The sequence below is a fragment of the Phalacrocorax aristotelis genome, chromosome 3 (assembly GCF_949628215.1).
Source record: "Phalacrocorax aristotelis chromosome 3, bGulAri2.1, whole genome shotgun sequence".
NCBI classification, from domain to species: Eukaryota; Metazoa; Chordata; class Aves; order Suliformes; family Phalacrocoracidae; genus Phalacrocorax; species Phalacrocorax aristotelis.
The window spans coordinates 36,363,263-36,384,959 of NC_134278.1; the positions used below are offsets into that span (position 1 = coordinate 36,363,263).

Sequence of the window (21,697 nt, forward strand, 5' to 3'; positions counted from 1 at the left end):
CCATCTTTCTAAAAATTTGTTTCAGATGATAAAATAACTTTTAGAATTATAAGCATTTTCCTGTACCTAATCCCTCCTGTGTATTTTTTACATTCTTTTCTGCTCCAAAAATTGCAAAAAACCCCTAGCTGGGTTCTGACAGTCAATGTATAGTTTAATCCCTTTCAAGTTTACTTTGATTTTTTGTGTTCTGTCAGGATGCTGCAATTTTCATACAAGCTGTGGAAGATTTTTCAGTTTCAAAAGGATCTTTCTAAATTAACTGCCTTTAGAGTCAGGCCTGGCATGCTAAATTTTAGAGGGCCAATCTTGAACTACATATGAGTGCTTTCCAGCACTGGTTTCACTGTGGCACTCGGAAATTCTAAACTGCTGCTCTGAAGCTGTCTTACACTACTAAGTTGCTATAGCATTTAAAAAAAAATAAAAAACTTAAAAATGTAAAAATGTGTAGAAAACTACTGGTTTGAGGTTTGCTAGAAGAGTATAATGGAAAATTAATGTAAAAGGAAAATTTTAAAGAGAAACTGTATTTGCTCAGTCATACCCATTTAGTTTCTGTAAAGCCTAAAAAGATTGTAGGAAGCAATCTGTTCCGTTCTCTGTTTCACTATGTTTTAGTCAAAAAAGTACTTGCTTCTAAAATTAAGCTTTACAGCATGTATATAAAATTTTAGATACACTGTGGTGTACTCATGATTTCATGATACATTGTATTTTGTGTGATTTTCAATTAAATATTTTACTTCTGTAATTTCTCACATATTTAAGCTCAATAAGCAACATCATTTTCATATTTTTAAATTCTGTTAATCCATTCAAGATTTATTCTACATACATATTTCACAAACGTCTAAATACATTAAATAAGAAAGTAGCACTGCTTGTCTATCCTGTCTTAATTTTCATGAAATTGTGAAATCCTAACATGCCTCTGGAGTCTCCCAGGTAACATTTGGAAGACACTGATGGTATTCTCTGAAAGTTGGGAGGAAGTTACAGGATTTGGTGACATAATAGTTGTGGAAAGCTGGTGTTTTAGGCAGATGATAGAACCATTGAAATAGGTTTTGTTTTTTTTTATTTTGGTCTTATTTCATAGTCATATCTAAGGCAAATATTCATTTCAGGCAACTAGTTTGTGAAAATGGTGAATTTATATGAAATATGGGTATTTTCCTAAAGATTTTCTCTACAACAAAATGTAAGACTTTTTCCAAAACAAGAGGAAGATAAGTAGATAAATAAAACACTTCTTCCTAAACCAAAGACACAGGTTTGTTTAGTTGAACTTTGCCTTGAACAGTCATACAATATTCAGCCTCTAACTGAAGAGGAAAAATAACTGCATAATTAGAAGAAAACATGTCATCTTTAGCATTATGCTTTTTTATTTATTAAACATATGCAGAGACGTTCATTGGATGAAGGTGAGTCAGAAAGCAGATGTCACTTTTTTCTTACAAATCTTAGGCATGTGTTCCAACCAGTTTTGTCCATTTCCTCTCATAGGGCAGTGCCTAGAATCACTCCTCTTGCTCTCTAAGTGTTTCATTTTGTTTTGGTTTTCATGGCTTTTCAATTTTTTTTTGCAGCAGATAAATACAAGCTTCAAGTATGTATTGCGTTTTCACTTAGTCCAAAACTCCCTAGGTTTGCTTCTGTTCAGGCTTTTTTTCGGTGTGATTCTGAATCTGGAGTGGTGGATTCTGTCTCCGGCTTTGGAGACAAGTTCAGTCCTTCCAACTGAATTTGCCGAAACTGAAGAAGTCTGTGGCGTGTATAGAGCCGTGGGTTGTGGGCTTCCTGAGCTGAAATCAAGCTTTACTTTTCCTGGAAAAGGGAAGGGTATTTTCTTCTCTGAGGTAACTTGATGTTGGTAACAGGTGGGGCACCAAAGTAGACTGGGACGTGGGAGAACACAAGAATGGCCATGCTGCCAGACCAGAGGTCAAATGTTCTGCTTCTGACAGTGGTCATAGTAGATGTTAAGGGAAGAGTTCGGAGGTGTATCCAGGAACAATCCCCCGGTATGCAGCAATTTGGGCTATCTAAGGTGCGGTGTGTGTGACTGTTTTTACATGTGTATCAGTGGATTTCACTACCATACAGCTGTTTGCTTTCCTTTCACCCCATGCAAGCTTTCAGCTTTCACAGTATGCTGTGGCAAACAGTTTAAATGCACATTGTGTGATAACCTACCACTTTGATTTGTTTTCAGACCAGCCCTCTGCCACTTGCTAGTTTCGTATGATATTTTCCATCCTGGTATTGGAAGAGATAATTTTAGTAAGCAAGCTGAATGTGAGGCAAGGTTGTTATGCTTTTAGAAAAACAAAAAAACCTTATGAGATGAAAAGCATGTTCAAAAGCTTCTTTTCAAAACTGAAAGAATTAGGATTCGGTACTAATAAGTGTGCATCTTGCATTACTGTCAGGACTGTGTTAGAGCCACTAAAGCAAAATGATTGCTGTTTATTTTCACTACTTCTGTGTGTTTTCTAAAGATATGTAAACTTCTGTCAATAAATCTTTTGAAACTAATATAGCTGTATTTTTCAGTAATCCGTTGTTTTCTGATGTGACTTTAATAGAGGACTTCTTAGTGGTGTTATTCAAAACTTAATTTTATTACCTTAGTGTCATTCTTTACCTATAAAAATGTTATATGTATGATGTTTACTTTCAAGACTTGCTTAAACTACTAGTATTGCTGTGTATTTTATGACATTTATATTTTCCTGTAGGATGAGAATATAATTTCTTATGTCAACAAACAATATCTATTATTTTAATGATACAGTATTGCATACTACACTTGCTTGTGGTAAATGAGAGACGCACGTCAGACATAGAAGTGATGTTATGAATGTGTTATCTCTTGCCTTTTTGCTAAAATTAGAAGCTTCATATATATAAAGCTGACCCAGGGAACTGAGTAGAAATCTTGAAGGAGAGAGACGGTTCTGTCTCGGAAGGCCTGTTCAAGCATCAGCTGCAATCAAAGTACCATAGGGTTTCTGCTCAGGAGGAGCTTCCTTAAAACTTTTAAGAACAACTGAAAATAAAAAAGAATGAGAGCTCTTTTCTGTCCTACTCCTTGCTTTTCTTATGGGCAGTAGCTGCTAAGTGGGGAAACTGATGGGTTGACAGCTTATATTCTTCCTGATTTTTTACGTTGTTTTTCTGATATGTTAGAATAACTTTGATAGGATACTTGACCCTCCAGCTATAAAATTTGGATGCTTATGTGCTGAGGCCTCTGTCTTTCTCATTGTCTTTGTTTCCACTAGTAATTAGCAACTTATTCATAACCATGTGTATGTTATTATCCATCTTCCATCTTTTGACTCCCTGAAAGCTCAACAGAACATGGATAGAGAAATAGAAGTCCCAAGCAGGACTTTGAAGATGGGGTGGAAGATGAAGCACAACAAAGTATGTGGTACAATCTGACAGTTTTTTATGACTGATTGGAGTTGAAAGTCAATGTAAATTGTCTTAAGGCTCATTTTTCGAGGGAAGCGTACACCTGAGGGAGCTAAAAACAGGGGCTTTTTTTCTTTATAGTTGAATTGACAAGCCTCCTTCCTCCCCTTTCTGTCACAGTTTAAAACCAGCCAGCAACTAAGCACCACTCAGCCGCTCACTCACTGCCTGTCCCCACGGGATTGTGGGAAGAGAAGTGGAAGGGTAAAAGTGAGAAAACTCATGGGTTGAGATAAGAACAGTTTAATAATTGAAATAAAGTAATAATAAATTGTAATGAAAAGGAAAATAACAGACAAATAAAACCCAAGAAAAACAAGTGATGCAAATGAAAACAATTGCTTATCATGAACCTACCAATACTCAGCCAGTCCCCAAGCAGCACCTCCCCCACCAACCTTCCCCCTAGTTCTGTTGCTGAGCATGATGCCGTATAGTGTGGAGTATCCCTTTGGTCTGTTGGGATCAGCAGTCCTGGCTCTGTCTCCTCCCAACTTCTTGTGCACCCCCAGCCTACTCGCTGGTGGGGCAGTATGAGGGGCAGAAAAGGCCTTGACTCTGTGTAAGCGCTGCTCAGCAGTAACAAAAATGTGTCTGTATTATCAGCTCTATTTCTAGCACAAATCCAAAACATAGGCCCATAACAGCTACTATGAGCAAAATTAACTGTACCCCAGCCAAAACCAGCACACTTTCCCACAGTTCTATTTTCCTATGAGTTTACAGGAATGGAGGCAATACCTTGTTTTCAACAAAGAGAAAAAACACCATAAAAACCTTTCCCTAATACTGAAGTGTTCATCAACGTGGTATTTTGTTAAGCAAAGATAGCTAATGGAATGGAATATCTCATACTAGATATTTTGTTAAGTTATTTTTGTTGGTTTCTTTCTCCTTTTTCCCTGATAGTGACTTTGCATGCAACTGTCTGATCTAGAACTCTAGTCTTTTTTTATAATTTTTTTTTTTTATTAGAAATATGCTTTAAGTAGCCCATTTGATTTGGAAGGACCCATACTATAATAGATACTTTCACAGCCTTTATTTCAGATTCTTTTCTGAAAAAAAAAGAAAATCCAACATGCTTCATGCTTCAGCTTGTGAAGAAATGATTTTTTTTATTCTAGAAGAGATTTCAAAAATAACATATACAATAGAAGTCACAGTTGACATTTATGCTTTGTAGATTGGTGTGAAACAGGTTTATAAATTCCTGTTATTCCAAGAAGGTTCATACATTAATTTTTTAGTTTTTCTCTCTAAAAGATATTTCTTAGTGGCTCATATTTTAGCTTTTTTTAAGAGGATAACAGAGGTTAGAATTTACTTTTTAAAGCTTTCTCTGTCTTTATTATGTTACTTGTAAGGCAGTTGCTAGAATTCTTACAATAAAATGGGAGCTTGAATGCTTTACTGCTGATGTATTTAATTTCTTACAATATGTTATGGAAATTGTAATACTAGATAAGAAAAATATTGCTTGGGAACTTCTTGTAATTCAGTGTGTCATATTAAGGGCCAGTAACAGGTGACCCTGCTAAATGATACATGGAAGAGGCACAATGTATAGATGTCTCAGGGATAAGCATCTTCTCCTTGTTCTCTTTGCTCTCAGAAGTATTTTCCAGGGTATGCCAAATGATCATGTCTGGACATTTTCGAAAGATTCTTTATCATTTTTGAAAGGTTCTTACTGTTGCTTCTGAAACCTCTCTAGCGTGAGGCTGGCTGGGACATCTAAAGTGTTGTGGACAAAATGTTGCTCAGGACTGTAGCCACTGCACACACCATAGCTGCGGATCTGTTTGTTCTGATAGTTTAGCTGATGGTCCCTCTTCTGGAATTTAACTTTCACATATGTTGGTAGCTCCTTGACCCTTTCTGTAGGCATGTTTGGTCTTGATCTGTTAAATCTTAAGGAGCTACTTGAGAATAAAGTCATAGTCAGCCTGAATGAAGACAAATTAACTATAATTTCATATCCCATTGAATAAAAGATGAAAGTACTTTGAAAGCTTGAGGGGGGCGGTATAAATTTAAATGGGAAATGTAGGTGGTATGAATTTTGCTTTAGATACTGAAAGAGCGTATAAATCAGTTTGAACTTTCTGGGCAGGTGAATATTGACATGGTTAATGAGAATTATGATTACTGGGAGGGATGTTAGGGAAATATACATTTCAAAATCACAAAACAAAAAGCAATTATAGGGAAACGCTAATCAGCTAAAACCTGAATCCTGAGTCATGACAATTTGTAAGGCAAGTACCTTTTAGCTAAATAGAATAGTATTAAATGCAGAACAAAAAGATTTCTAGTAGTCTTTCATGCATCCCTTCCTTTAAACATTTTAGAGATGCTTATCGACCTGTTATTTAAACATTAAACAGCAATTAGAGATCACCTCTTTTATCCTACTGTGTGCTTTCTTACATGATGTATATTGTTGGGTTTGTAAATTTTAATGATCCATATAGAGGTTATTTACATGCTTGTGGAACATCCAGTTAAAAGGCTTTCTGTGTTGTTTTGAAGTAAAATGCCTATTATCTAAATGGATATGCCGCACTCTGAAAAATGTTTGTCTTGTGTTTAGGACTTGCACGCAGCAATGAGTAGCCTGGATAGGGATTTCTCAAAAGAAAAATGAAAGGTCAAGAACAGAATTCCTTGTGAGAATTGATCTTCCTTCTTCATAAAATGAGAATGATGGCTCATTCATGAGAGAATGAGGATGATGAGAATGCTACTTCTGGAAACAATTCAGTCATTCTTGAAGTATATTTTCATTAACCTTTGACTCAGACTGGGCGGGTAGAGTAAAACTGTTGATTTCACTGAAAACTTAGGTTTGTCAGCATTACCTTAGCAAACACAAAATTTACTAAGTGCTAATCACTTGTTGATAGCGTTTCCAGCCAGTCACTTCTTCCGTATTTTTCATTATGATGAATTAGAAACCTTTTTTCTAAAAAATTACATTGTCAATATCTCTCCATCTAAGGTCTTGTTTTTATAGTGGTATACTTGTTAGGACAACTGTAGTGTTAAAATACTGGAAACAATTTCAGAGAAGCATCCCTCCTATATGCAGGCATAATGATCACAGTTTTGGTTTTTTTTTTCATTTCTGTGGACAGCAACGGCTGTATTTAGTCACTGCCTTGTTTTTTAGTCCCAGATCTGCCTTCCTCTTAGTTCTAGATAGAGCAACCCCTCCTACTTCCAGCAAGTCAAGGCAGCAAATAAAATTAATTTTAAAAACCCACTAATTGGGGTATTTGACCACAAAATAGCATACCCAGGATCATGTATCTCTAGATTAGACATTTTCTAACAGGCATGTGCCACTTCAAACACCTTGAAGTAGTTCAGGTAACTCCCATGTTCTGTATTAGATGGGACATCAGCTTACGCTCACTCACTAGCCCATGAATCTTCATTTTCTTGCCAAGAATTCAGTCTGCACATGTACCTGCCTGTACCAGCAGCCTTCTGCAAGAAAGCAAGGGGTACTGGGACTATTTCCTGAGAAGATGCGTTGGTTGGTGATAGACTATTTCAAGGTAGATATATGTTCTTTGCCTGCTTCTACTTGCTCTAAATAATTTCTAGAAACTTCAGCTCCATTTGCTTCCCTGAGGAGGTAGTGGGCCATGGGGATTTTTGCTGGAAATGGCAGATGTGGTTCTGTTCTGTTTTCCATCCTCAGTTAACTATGTAAGTGATCACAGCCCAGCAGCTGGTGGTGCCGCAGTTCCACTGCGTCCATTGAAAGGCAATATTAGAAAGGCTGTAGAAGTTCCTGTTCCAGCCTGGGCAGGATGGGGAGCTGGGCCAAGGGGAACCTCATGAAATTCAACAAGAGCAAGTGCAACATCCTGCACCAGGGTAGGAACAATCCCATGCACCGGTACAGGCTGGGGGCTGAACTACTGGAAAGCAGCTCTGCTGAGAAGGACCTGGGAGTGCTGGTGGACAGCAAGGTGACCCTGAGCCAGCAATGTGCCCTTGTGGCCAAGAAGGCCAGCAGTATCCTGGGCTGCATTAAAAGGAGTGAGGCCAGCAGGTCAAGGGAGCTTATCCTCCCCCTCTGCTCTGCCCTAGTGAGACCACATTTGGAGTACTGTGTCCAGTTTTGGGTCCCCCAGTTTAAGAAGGACATGGAACTGCGTGAGCATGTCCAGCGGAGAGCTACAAAGATGATCAGGGGACTGGGGCATCTCCCATATGAGGAAAGGCTGAGAGGCTTGGGTTTGTTCAGCCTGAAGGAGAGAAGACTGAGGGGGGATCTTGTCAAAGCTTATAAATATCTGAAGGGTGGGTGTCAGGATGATGGGACTAGGCCCTTTTCAGTGGTGCCCAATGACAGGACAAGGGGCAATGGGCACAAGTTGGAACACAGGAAGTTCCAATTAAATATGAGAAAAAACTTATTTCAGTCTTCGCTTTATGATTCTCTGAAAAATAGGCATGCAAAGAAGAGAAATACCAACTTTTAACATTTGATATATCGGTGAAATTTGAAATATAATTTCTTGGGATGTAGAAAAGACACCTTGCTAGCATAAAAGTTATTTCTCTGCTGAACAGTAAAATTTTGCCAAGAAATGGAAGTGGCAAAAGTTGCAAGAACAAATTTACAAGAAGGAAAACTGTTAGAATATGATGGAGTGAGGAGATTTGGGCAGAACACATTCCTGCTAAAATAGCCATCTTTTCTAGAAGTGTCGATTTTACCACTTTATAAACAGAAGAAATGTCTAAACATTCATCTTCCCAGTTTGATTCAAATTTGTATCAGTGCGTCGGTATTTTATATAGCATTATGGTGTGTATAATTATTTGTTGCAATAAACATTGAAACTTGGTATCTTCATAGGACTAAAAAAGCCTAGATGTTAACTACATAATAGGGATAGAAAAGGAGGAAATCAAACTAAATGGTGCTTCTAGATTACTTCTAATTGCTTTAATTTTGTCAGAAACTACAGCATTTCACCATTCCATTCTAAACCAAAAAGAAGTTTTCCAGAGTTAGAGCTGCTGCTGGCTTATTCCAGAAAACATACAGGTGTGGCTGATGCTTTGTCCATAGCCAACATAAGTATCTGAGTTGCATGGAAGCAAATATTAGTTTCCATGAACGTAATCTCTTTTCATCTAATTTGTGTTGTGCACTGGTAAACTGTTGTCTCCATTCTGTACGTCCTTTGAGACATAAACGGAATAATAGTTATTTGCTGATACTCAGGAGGTAGCATCAGTCTTCTGTATGTGAAAATTCCAGCCTCAACATACTGCATCACTAGAAATACGAGTTGTGGCTGGTAGATGGCTTAAGAATTGTAGAGGATTTCTTCAAAGCTAATAATTATTCTTCTGTTCTTGTTTTATAATGCTGTTACTAAAAGCATTTGAATAAATAATATAAATGTGTATGAACCACTAAGACATGAAAACAAAAATATTCTAAGTGTAAAAATTGCATGTAGAATATCACTTGGGATTTTTTCTGAATCTGGTTGAATAACCTTCAGAGATTACATCCATCAGTCTGTGAAGGTTTCTTCAATTAATTCTGTGCTTTCAGATCCCTACTTTTTGTCCAAAATTTTGCTGAAACCCCAACTCCAAATCTGTCCAGTAAGAGAGCAGTGGCTTGGAATTTGATCTGGGGCCATCTGATCTGTTGCTTTGCAAAGAGGAAGTGTGATAAAGGCCCAGGGACCTAATTGCATCAATTAGTGCTACAAAAGACGTCTAACAAAAGAAATTGAGACATGTTTTCTTCGGATTTTTAAATGGGTTGAAAAGGTTAATAAGTCTTGAGCCAGAAAATGTTCTAGACTGATCTTTTTTTCTAGTTTTATAAGACAATATTTCAAGGTGCATTTGTCCCGTGAAAAGCAATTACCTCAAAAAAATACATCCTTCTTGCCATCAGACTTACCCTTTCTGTTCAAAGTCAGTTCTGTGTGGCTAAAATAATTTTCCTTTAGTGCAGTATTATTTGCAGAGGAAAGAAAATTAGTTAGCTTGTGGTTAATATTTTCCATAATCAATTAGATAGTTTACTAAGTTGCAATTAGTTGCACTTTTCAAGACCTACTGAAAGTAACAAAATTGCTTAACTACTTGGAAGAGCCTGAGATTACAAGGATAAGTGAAATGACATAACTTGCCTTTCTAAAACATTTTCTATTGATTCCTCCTGTGAAAAGAAGATCTGAGTGGATTTACAAGGGCAACACTTAAGAATCAAACAAAGGTTTTTGCTTGTAATGGTGTACTTCTAATATCCAAATTACAGGAACTATTAGCGTAGAACTTCAATTTATGTTTCTACATAGTCATTTTTCTGGGCCCAATCATACTCTGTCACTGTAAAGAGTTCCAGGACATGGTACATCTAAGAATCTAGTTTAGAATGGGATTAATTACATCCTGAAAGACTCAGTTGTCAAAACTCAGACTTCTAATACCACGCTGGATGCCTTAAGGTACTCCTGGCTTACAGCTGCTGACTAATGTGTAAAGCGCTCTAGTCATGCCTTGGATACCCTTGGACATCCAAACCAGCAATATATATCTACATTCAAGCAACTGGGCCCCACCCCCTGTTTCCCTTTGTTGACTAAAACAGGAACCAAGAATAACTAGCTCAGCTTGTTGATGCCTGTGATTGGTCAGATGACTTCTACACTGGCAGTATTAAGAGCAGACTTTATAGGTCTTTAGAATCATCTATTCCTTAGAAATTCAGGAATTCGTTAATACCAGTTATTTTCTCAACTTCAAAAGCTGTAATTTAGTCAAACAGGCAAAATAAATCCATTTATCTCACTAGTATTAGTTAATAGTTAAAATAATGAGTGTCTAGGCATAGTTGTCCTAGAGTCAGATGCTTGGTATTTGAATCCCAGAATCACAGGTTGGAAGGGACCTCAGGGATCATCTAGTCCAACCTTTCTAGGAAGGGCACAGTCTAGACAAGATGGCCCAGCACCCTGTCCAGATGACTCTTGAAGGTGTCCAATGTGGCCAAGTCAACCACTTCCCTGGGGAGATTATTCCAATGGTTGACTGTCCTCACTGTGAAAAATTTCCCTCTGGTGTCTCATCGGAGTCTCCCCAAGAGCAACTTGTGTCCATTCCCCCTTGTCCTCTCCATGGGACTCCTTGTAAAAAGGGAGTCTCCATCTTCTTTGTAGCTCCCCCTTAAGTACTGGTACATGGTGATGAGATCCCCTCTGAGCCTCCTTTTCTCAAGGCTGAAATTAATGCGTTATGTCCTAGACAAGTGGTCTGTGCAGTGGGTGGGGAACTGGCTGACAGACCACAGGTCCCATCCAACGTGTGATTCTGTGAATTTCTCCAGGAGGAGACTGGGGGGGACCGTATCAAAGGCCTTGGGGAAGTCCAGGTAGACAATGTCCACTGCCCACCCCGTGTCAACCAGGCAAGTCAGTTTGTCATAGAAGGCCACCAGATTCGTCAACCACAATCTGCCTTTAGTGAAGCCATGTTGGCTTTTCCCAATCGCGTGCTTCATTTGACTTGTGATGACCTCCAGGAGGATTCGTTCCCAAGTGAACTAAAGTTTCCTCTTCTAAAATCCAGAAGAAACAGTCTGTCTTGTTAGCTCTTTTTTAGAAGGAGGTTTTCCCTAAATATACAATTCTATTTAATTGGACTTCAAAAGTATGCAAATACTTAATATTGTCCTTTTATATTTTTTGGCGTCTGTTGTGATAAGAACATCAATATCGAATTCTTGGCAGCCGCTATTGAACTGCAGATTTTTCTTACCAGGTTCCAGAGAGGCAGAACTGGACCATGCAAGGCTAGGGATAATATTTTTCAGCAATTAACTTAATTTTCAAGATGTCTAGAAAACTCAGCAAAATTACTTTGCTACATTGAGGCTGTGCAAAAGGATGACTATGGTGTCTTAGTGTTGTCCCTGAGGTGGGAGGTTACCTGAAAGACATTACCCTAGGGAACTTCAAACACAGATTTTAGGTTTAAGAACTGCTAGCTTGGAAAGACAAAGTGAGCAATCCCTGAGTCACCACCTACTGCAAAGGTAGATAGTAACGGCCTTACCTGAGGAAGGTAAAGTGCTGTCTTTTTGTTAGATTCTAGTGGAATAAAAAATAACTTACATTGTTTGTAAAAACAAGTCTCATATGATAAATTTCACACTTTGGGAAGTCAAGCAGTATGTGGTTTAAGGTGGGTAAAGTAATTCGATAGTGATTCATAGACCCATGTCGAAGCCTAGGCCCATCTGGCTTTGTACCACAGGTCTAAACAGTTGTTTAGGCTCGCTAGAGCTATCGGTCCATTTTCTAAAATATATAATTAATTTTCTAGCAGCTACGATTTTACATTTCAGTTCTGATCATCTAGCTACTGTAACTGCAGCCTTTTCAGAACAACATCATCTCATACTATTGGTAGATTTTGCTGTTAAGGAGGACACAGAATTTCATTCTAGAGACACAGACAACTCCCCAAGGATAAGTTTCTATCTTACCAGTTATTCCCTACGTACGGCAGAGATTCTGAAAGCTTCAGTTTGAAATTGCAGATTCCAAACACAGGACAGATAAATTTGTATTAGATAAAGCAGTAAGGCTTTTAATTAATTTGTAGTTTAGTTAGTGAGCTTATTTGGCAAACTGACTCTTCCATTTTGTAACTGACTCAGATATGTAGTACTGGCTTGTTTATTTCCGACTGACATTGAGAATTTGGACTTTTTATTCACTTTCTAGGTGAAATACAAACACATAGTTTCTAGGGGTGTCACCTGAATAGATGATTGTCTATGTTTAAGAGTAAAAAATTTCTTTTTTTACTTCTTATTTTATTTCTCAGAAAACCATCAGTTTTAATGATATGCCAAAACCAAACAAAGCTCTTGTTGTTGTTTTTCTGTAGATCATTATTGTATGCCACAGCCTATGGATAATTAGGAAGAGAAAACCCTCTTTGACTTATTAGCAGGAGGTTATGCTGACTTTTCATTTGGTAGTATGATGGAGAGTTAGCCGTTTGGGTGTTACCACAAAAAGAAAAACATTTCTTAGAAGTAGCCATACTGAGCGTATTGCTGTTCTGATTATGTAAATACTACTGCCGATTTTAACAGTATTCCTTAAACTATCATCGAGATGATGGGCTGCAGAAGCATTTTCACACTGTGCTTATGTATCAATTTTTCTTTATTCCTAGATCCAGGCCATGTATGACATTACCCAGTATGAGAATATTTTTCCTCTGTGCATGATTCTGGAACAACTTCTTCAAAATGAGACGGAAGAAAGTAATGTTTCAAGCACAGATTATGATGGAGAAGAAAAAATCAAATTTTTGACGAACCTTGATCAAATTATTCTTCACCTCTCAGATGAATTCCCTTTGTTTTCTTTATATTTATGGAGAGTGAGTGTTCTTTTGAACTCAGCTCAAATACAAATTGATTAAAACAAACAGCCTCCTTCTAACAGTGCATTTGTTGTAGAATTGCATTGGAAAATTTTTGAGCCAGACAGGAAAACTGTTGTTATTGGAAAACATTTACTTCAAACTACTATGCTATACAGCAGTTTCAGAGATAATGCAATTTATTTCCACTTTAAAGATAGAAAAAAAGTAATAATCCAGGTGCCGTTTTGAATAAATGCTGTTTCTCATAATGGAAAACAATATGTTCATGTTTGCATACACAGTGAAAATGGCAACAAAGAAAGTTCTTTCACATGATGTTTAAAATAAGCACTACGGATTTTAAAGTCAAGACATAACGTGTGTGTAGAGCTTCCAAGTTAGGAAACTAATGACTGTCTGTTAAGAGTTGTATAGCTTCTGTGTGCTTTAGAGACAATGGCTGGTTGGCAGAAATAAAAATGTTTATTTTTAAACTTGGTAACTTATTGCTACAAATTCTTATAGGACAGACTTAGTTTCTGATTTAATCAGAAGAGTCATTATCTGAGCAAAATAAAATCTGGTGCTCAGTTTTACAGCTTTCTTACATTCATTGTATACTGCTTGGCTTTACTTGTGTACACACAAGTGTAGGCACAGGCGGCCTAATTTACTTCAAGCTGACTAATGATTTCAAAGATTTAACCTGTATAAATTTAACTCTTTTAATGATTACTTTAATGATTTCTGTTCAAAATTAATGAATATTGATAAAATCTCCTTATGTATTACCTGATTTTTAGATTTGTATTTCTCTGCGATGGAATTACATTAATAATTAAAGTAGCATATTTTAACAGAAGCCATTTTAAACATAAAAGGCCTTTAAAATACATGTTCAACAATACCTTAACTTGACCCAGAGTCTGATAAATTTAGAGGGTAACTGTTACGATGAATGGCATTTTTTTCTAATAGGTAAACAGCATTTTAGTTTTGTTATGTCCCCTAGTAGTGCATATTCACCATACATATGAAACACTTTTAGCATTAGTCCTTACCCTTCCCCTTGCACTTGTTTAATCAGATTCATTTTTATGTCAGAAAATTCCTCAGAAAAAACCATTTTTTTAATACTGTAAATAATTTATCTTGTTAATTTGAGCATATTTATTTCAGATAGTAAGCCTTTGTGTCTATATATGTAAAACACAATAATACTTACAAAACAAGTTGCTTTGATGTTAAATTGGCTCCCAAAAGAGATTCTTATACTTGATCAGGCAGTCGCCACTGTTCCATTCCTTAAATGTTATTTTGGTATGTCATATGGTAGCATTTGTTTAATGCTTTCTTTTAGCAAACTTACTTTCAACAGAAATGTTTGATTTGCAAAATGTGTTTCTGAATATTCATATTAGAAAATCACATACGTTTAGCCACATTAAAGAAAATGATGTTAAATAAGCATGTAAGTTTGGTAGCCACTCAGGAACTACTGTGCCCTTCGTGTTACTGCTTTACATTTTTGTTTGTTTCATTAAGGTACAGGATCAGTTCTTCCATCTTCCTCCACAGCGCTAAAAGCAGGATTACAAAAAGAGCAAGGAAAGGAATAAACAAAAGGAACTGGTATTTAATTGATATAATAATTTTCATTTTTTTTAAAAAAAAATGCTTCATCAAAAGCTCTTTGTAAAGAAAAAAAAAAAACCACCAAAAAACCAAACAGAAGCTTTTGTAAAGGAAAAACACAAAACACAGGAGGATACCGGAATCTGTCTAATAGCCAAATGTGTATTGTTTCAAGACTCCCGTTCTGAAGAACGATTTCAATGCTAGATTGCACACCACTGCATATTTGCTGATCCATTGGCAAAAAATATTTTTGTTAGTAGTAAAGCAATTCGGGCACAAAGGGACACATATTTTCTTCTTTGCACATTGTAGCATTTTCTCACCAGCAACCTTTCTAGGCCACTGGAGGAGCAGTGGTTTTTTGGGGAAACACATGCATCCTTGATAAGTTTTCAAGTAACTGCTGACTTGAGCCATGGTTTTTTAAATCTTTTTCACAGCATATAAGGAGAGGGGGTTTTGTGTCCAGAGGTGGAATAACAACATGGCACTTACGCTTTAACAAAGATTTGAAACAGTTTGTTATGCAGGTTTGAAGGTGCTGGGGCAGAGTTGGGGTTCCCCTTGTAATGCCATCATAGCAATTTAGACACACACTAGCCTCTCTGCAAAAGTGCTGTTAACTGGTCACATGGGCTCTCCTTATCTGTTTCAGTGCAAAACTAAATAGTGCAGTTGAACCACATTAGTGAGCATATCTCAGCTTTGGTGAGAGCAACAACCTCCACAACCAGAAAAGTTATTAGACAGACTGTTGTCTCATGTTTCTTGAAGAGATTTTTCACCAAGAGGGGACTCACCTCAGGATGAAGATGCGCAAAGGTAGACATGTGCATTTAGATGTCTCCATGTTGTTGGGATGTCTAAGCTATGAAACCCTTACCAAGTAGCCTAATGTTTTGGCCTGGGTCTCCAGCTGCTACCCCAAAGGACTGCAGACCTTCTGTAAGTCCTGGGTCACATTTTTTTTCTCCATATAGATGCCACGGATATCCTGGAGCATCTTTAGTAGCACTGTCACTGCGGTGTACACTGCGTTTAGTCTTAATGCTAGGACTAAATCCCACCTGTGTGATATCTTACCTGTTCTTAGGAGTAGGAAATCCTAGGTTTAAGTCCATGCTTTTCAAACAGTTTCTGCTCTTGTCCAGTGACTGTTAGATGTAACTTGAGTAAATGAACATCACTGTCTTTAGTTTTGAAATAAAACGGGATGACTGAGCCAGTCCCTGGAGTTAACTGTTACAGGGAGGATTTGCAACCTGGTTGGAAGAAACCTTCCTGCAGCTTGGACTTTAAGTCTTAAAGTACTTACTAAACAGATATGGCCTACTACATATCTGGCCTTCATAGAGGAATCCCAAATCTAGAGAAAGTAGCTATGGTCTTTGCTGAGTGGAGGCTATTAGATGTCTCAGATGAATATCTCATATCCCATGTTTGAGCATAACATGTTGTAGACCTAAAGAATAGGAAACACTAAGAAAAGAACTTGGTATGACCTGTCATTGCTCCCTGGAGTGTTTCACCTCAGTTACCCTTATGGTTTTAGAATTAGCAGTTCCAGGATATTTCTCGTCTTGTTGATTTCCTTTCTGTAAATATATGTACTTTAGAATTTGGGAAGACGCTAATGTTCTGCAAATGCAAATTGTTCAGGCTTTCATATATATATATACACACACACATGCATATATGGTTGAATTTTATGTTTATATGGTTGAATTAGCAGTGCTTATTTATTAGTAGCCTAATAGCGGTGTATGATTTTGTAATTGTTACTTTGCCACAGGCTTAGCTTCCCAGGTGACTATGTTTTGTACCTGTCTCCATCTGTTTTAGAAAGAATTTTATGGTAGCATGTATCTTTTTATGAGAAAAATTATGAAACAAGGAAAATAAATTTTTATTCTAGTGCTGCTCCATTGAGTGTTCTATTTGCTAAAGAATTATACGTGCCTACTAATGACAGCAGTGGATGAGATTTTGAGGTGAACTGTCTCAGGATATTTTTGTAAACTTAATTTGGAATCTTTTTATAATCTCTTTGTGATTCACTGATTTTTTTTTTTAGGGTCTTATTTCTTGTATATGTTGGTAATAGTGGAAATGAAATTGTACCGTATTTTAATTCTGCAATAATCTTTAGTTTTTTCTTTCCGTTATCTATGCATTACTAGCTGATACAGAATAACACTTTGTAGTTTGCTGTGGTGCAACATTCAGCTGACATTCACATGATCGTAGGAGAATTTGGGTTGGAGGGGACGTCAAAAGGTCTCCAATCCAACCTCCTGCTCGAAGTAAAGTTAGCTGTGGGGTCAAGCCAAGTTGTCCATTGCTGGTTCAGTTTTCAGTCAGGTATTTAAAACCTTCAAGGACAGAGACTGCACAACTTCGCTGGATAACGTACTCCTCTGCTTGACTGTCTCCATGGTGAAAAAGTTTTTACTTATAAACAGTCTCAACCTCTGTTTTTCATTTTATGCTCAGTGTCTTTAGTCTTCCCACCACCCAGAGCCTGGCTCTGGCCCCTTGATACCTTCCCCATAGGCACTAGAGGCTGCTGTTAGGTCCTTCTGAAACCATCTCTTTCCCAGGCTGAACAAGCCCAGCTCCCTTAACCCACTTCACAGCACAGATGCTCCAACCCCAGCCATCTTGGTGGCCTTCCATTGAACACACTTCAGTTTATCAACATCTTTCTACTGGGGGCCCAAAACAGGCAGCAGTAGCCTAAATGCAGAATAACAAGGGGTGAGTAGAGGTGAGTAATCCCTTCCCTATATCTGTGCTCCTGCTGAGACAGCCCAGGATGCTGTTGGCCCTCGTTGCTGCCAGGGCCACTGCAGGCTCACATTCAGCTCGCCACCCTTCAGGGCCCCCAAGGGGCTTTCCCCACGGAGCTGCTCCCCAGCCAGGCACTCCCAGCCTGTATCACTACAAGGGGCTTTTGCTTCCCAGGTCGGACACTTTGTACTTGTCCTTCCTGAATCTCGTAGTCTCTGTCAGCCCATTCTTCCAGCCTGCATCAGCCCCTCTAATGACAGCACCGCCCTCAAGCATGTCAACCAGGACCCCCACTTTGGTGTCATCTTGATACAGGTGCACTCCATGACATCCTCCAGGTCGCTGATAAAGATGTTAAACAGGACACGTCCCAGGATAGCTCCCTGTGATACTCCCAGTTGTGACAGGCATCCAGGTAAAGTACAACCCATTAACCACCACAGTGTGAGCTTGACCAGCAAATCACTTTTTTATCCACATGGTTTTTCACTAGTCCAGACACATCCTGTCGTTACCTTGCGAGAACATTGGCCAGTTCTGTCAGCACCCATGGGTGCAGGACACCTGATTCCATGGACATATGGGCTGAAATCTTGCAAAGAAAAACTCTAACTTGATCTTCAGCTACTTGTAATAGTTCCTCTCCTTGAACACTTTCACTACGCAAAAGGCCTAGGAGACCTTGTTGAAGATTGAGGAAAAGAAAGCATCTACTTCCTCAGCTTTGTCTGTGTCTGCCATCTCTAAAAGTTTCATCCTCTGTAAATCCTTAGTTCAATTAAAAGCTATCTCTGAAATACCATGATGTAAATCACTTTGAAAGTCATCAGTAATGTAATTAAGTTTATCTTCGCACTTCCAAAGGATCTAGCTTTGAAATTTCAGAATTAACGTCAGATTTGTATAAAACTATTTAATCTGAAATTCACTTCAGCTTAGCGTGTTTTAAAAAGCCAAGGGTTTGGGGGTGATTAATATATGTTCATATTTTATTGATCTAGACAAGGGAATTTAGTCTTTAGATCTCTTGCTGGTGTGGGAACAGAGGACTCAGAATGATGGCTTCATCAAACAAAAAAAAGCTTACAGCTTCTGCTTTTTTATTAGTTCCACAACCCATGAGCATGTCTGGCCTGCAGGGACAGCCAGGTGGACCAAAACAAAGTTTTACTTAGAGGTGGAAAGCCCTACTCATAACTTGTTTTACACCGCAGAAGGGCAGAGTATTCTCCAGAACTCCTGACTGCAAGGGAATGCAGCAGTGCTCCTTGTCTGCGAGGTGAAATAGCAGTGACTTCTGAGTAAGGGTATTAAAAGCACAGTATTTACATGCAGAACCTCTTGTAGCTCTTGCACAGTAGTAATTCCTTTAGCTATCTTCAGCATCCTGCGACAAGTGGAGAAGCAGCTCAACCTGAAAAATAGACTGGGGAGAAGAGTGAGGGGGGAGGTACAGGTGAGCAAGAATCTTTGATGCTGCTGGGGGTGCTAGGTGAGATGAGGAGTACGGAACCATCAGATGGCTGGGCGACAAAATGAGACACAATGTGCAGAGAGATCAGTACTGTGAGGAAAACCCATTTAACCTTTTCACAGAGGAGAGGGAAAAGGCAAGGGCAAAATGAGATTGTTTTTGAGCTAAGGCGTTGTCACTTCACTTCCTCACAGACACAAATCTGACTTCAATTTCGGCTTCTTCAATTCCTACCCCTTGTAAAACTCTCTTCTGTACCTTAGTGTCCCTGTGCAGATTTCAGTAATCAGCTTGAGAGAGAAATAGTTAAGAACTACAGTCAGGTAGTAATCAAAGGACTACATTAACATTAGCATCTTACTCTGCTTAGCTTAGTAGTGAAAAAAGGGCAAGTTTTAAAATATTTTCAGTATTCGTAATGCTAGGCACAAAACCAGGAAAAGCAAAGGATGAAGTTTTAGAGGTTTTCCTTCAGCGTTTGTTTCATTCTCTGAGCAACTGTCCATATATGTACGTTTCCCTTTAGAGCTCAGAGAAGTTTTGCCCAGCTACACACTTGTAGATTTCTGGTCTGTGCTCTTCTTCTATTGCATGCCAGAAAGGGTCTTTTTCTGTTCTGCGATTCATAATTTTCTTGATTTGAGCTTCTGCAGCTTCATCCAGATGGCATACCTCACTTAGACCTTCTTTAAATCACCTCCGCCTCCTGTAAAATGTTTCACCCTCCTTAATTGTGTTTCCTTTCAGTTTTCCCATTTTTCTTGTAAGTAAACTTATTTAGTCTGCACCTGTTTAATTGAACAAGGAAAGTTAGTTTTCATCCTTGCTTTAAGCTATTCCTTCAACATGGTTTCTTCTAAACTTGCTGTTCTCAAATTCATCCCAAATTCTTTGGGGTTATGTCCACCATTAAAATAGTTATACTAAAGAGAGGCTCATCCTTGAGAAGAGCACGGTTTGAATATCACCTGCTTACCAGGCTTGAGTTCGTGTTTGAGACAACTCTTTCAAATTATAATTGAGGAGACAGTCTCTGCCAGCCAGGAAAATCCTCCAGGGAACAGGAAGAGTTCCAAGACAAGATCTTTGTCTGGGGTTGTTCAAAAGGACAGTCTTGTTTTTTCTCTTATTCCTGTAGTTGCTGGAGATTCACATGACTTGATGAAGGCCAATCCTGGCACCTTACAGAATACAACTCTTCAGCATGTGAGCCTTAAAAAGCAGCATGCATGCATTCATCGGCATTTTCTCCATCACAAGAGCAAGAGAAACTGTGCGCTGCAGATTTTAGCACTGATGTTGGTTACTCCTCCGAGAAGTTTCGATGATTTCTTGCCTCCTCCTGTCACCTGCTGTTTCTGGTGTTTCTTCTGACAAAAGAAAGCTTTTTGCAGTTATCATTATTGAATTTAGTTATGTTCTTTGAAAACCTTTCCAGCCTATGAAGATTGAAAATTGACTCTGTCCTCCAGAGGAACTGTCCTCCCCTGACCCTGGCATGATGACACCTGCAAATTTCATAAGTATACTCTCTGATACATACAGCCAAGTTTGTACAGGCAGAGGAATATTGTGAAGTAAAAACTCTGGAGAAAACAACAGAAATGGAAACTCCTGTAAATGACTATTATGTACTGAAAGCAGATAAAACATTGAAAGCAAAGGTATTTTTACAAGGGAAATACAGAGCCTAATATGTTTTCATTTAACATAAATGAGCTCCATTGATTTAGTGAAGCATTTACTTCATGTTTCTGCTGAATGCAAGTAAAAGCTGTGTCAGCCTGATTTTCTATTATCTTTTCGACATACAGAGTTAACAAGAAGGGTTTACATCCACAAAAGTCTTTGAATACACTTCTATACTACTCTTTTTGTTACCTGAGGAAGATTCTGGGGCATCTCTGACCTTCACAGCCCTTCAGTGTGTCTTCTGGAAAGTTGTTACTTTTGGCCATTGGGTATTCTGGGCTTTGTCTTTCATACCGGAGATGAGGAACTATGTCTTGAGACAGAAAAAGAAAGAATGAAAGATTAATCTTTTAGTTTACTCTCTTTCTTAGTGACTGCCTACTCTGAACTCTGCCTCTTTTTTTGGGGGTGGGGAAGGGGGCAGGTAGGAGAAGGAGAAGGATTAACTCTTTCCACAGGGGGAGTCTCAGTACCTCTTTTCAGGCTCTGAGTTTTACACAGTATCAGGATGCCTCACTCGTACCTCACTGGTACTCATTACTCATCTAGTAAGAAGTCCCATCAAGATCAAGGTTCTTGAGGCCTTAGAGATAACAGAGCATCTTTCAACTAAACTTCCAATTTATTTTAGTTGCCATTCATAAAAACAGTTCCAATTCCACATTGACCTTACTCTGAGGCTGTCTTGTCCTCATAATACAAGGGGGAAAAAAAAGACAGATGAAAAAACAAAGGAAGCAAAAAGGCAAACTCTGATGAGACCTCCCAGAAACTGTGAACTCCAGTGAAGGTTTCTAAAAGCCTTCAGCAATGTGTCATCCTTTTACGGGTCCAAGCAGCATGACTAGATCAACTAAGGAAGCCTTGCAAGGTCCTTGCTATTAGGCTGGACCTAGCACAGGCAGTGGGAGGGATGTTCCCACAGCCTAGTGCAGAGTCCTCAGCATTGTGCACCTCTGGGATCTGCAGCACTAACTGGTTTGGATCGCCAGGGCAGGCATCTGGACACTTAGTAGGGCAGTTCACTACAGGTTGTCTTGAAAAACACGAGCATAGTCTGGTTCCTAAATACAGAGGCAGCTGCAGGTTTTTGTATGTTTTTGTAAAAAAAATGAAAGGAATCCCTCATAACTGGGTGATGAAGATACCTAAAATCCCATTCGGTGTTAATTTTTC

General features: G+C 38.4%; 1 protein-coding gene across 1 annotated transcript in view; it reads left to right on the forward strand.

Annotated features, from left to right (window-relative positions):
* Window positions 1-13,304, forward strand: part of MEI4 (meiotic double-stranded break formation protein 4) — an 82,793-nt gene extending 69,489 nt beyond the window's left edge. Inside the window, exon 5 of the mRNA XM_075087128.1 lies at window positions 12,733-13,304. Within this exon, the coding sequence (XP_074943229.1) occupies window positions 12,733-12,984 (252 nt within the window). The 3' untranslated portion in view covers window positions 12,985-13,304. The remainder of the gene's footprint in view (window positions 1-12,732) is intronic.
* The last annotated feature ends 8,393 nt before the right edge of the window (window positions 13,305-21,697 follow it).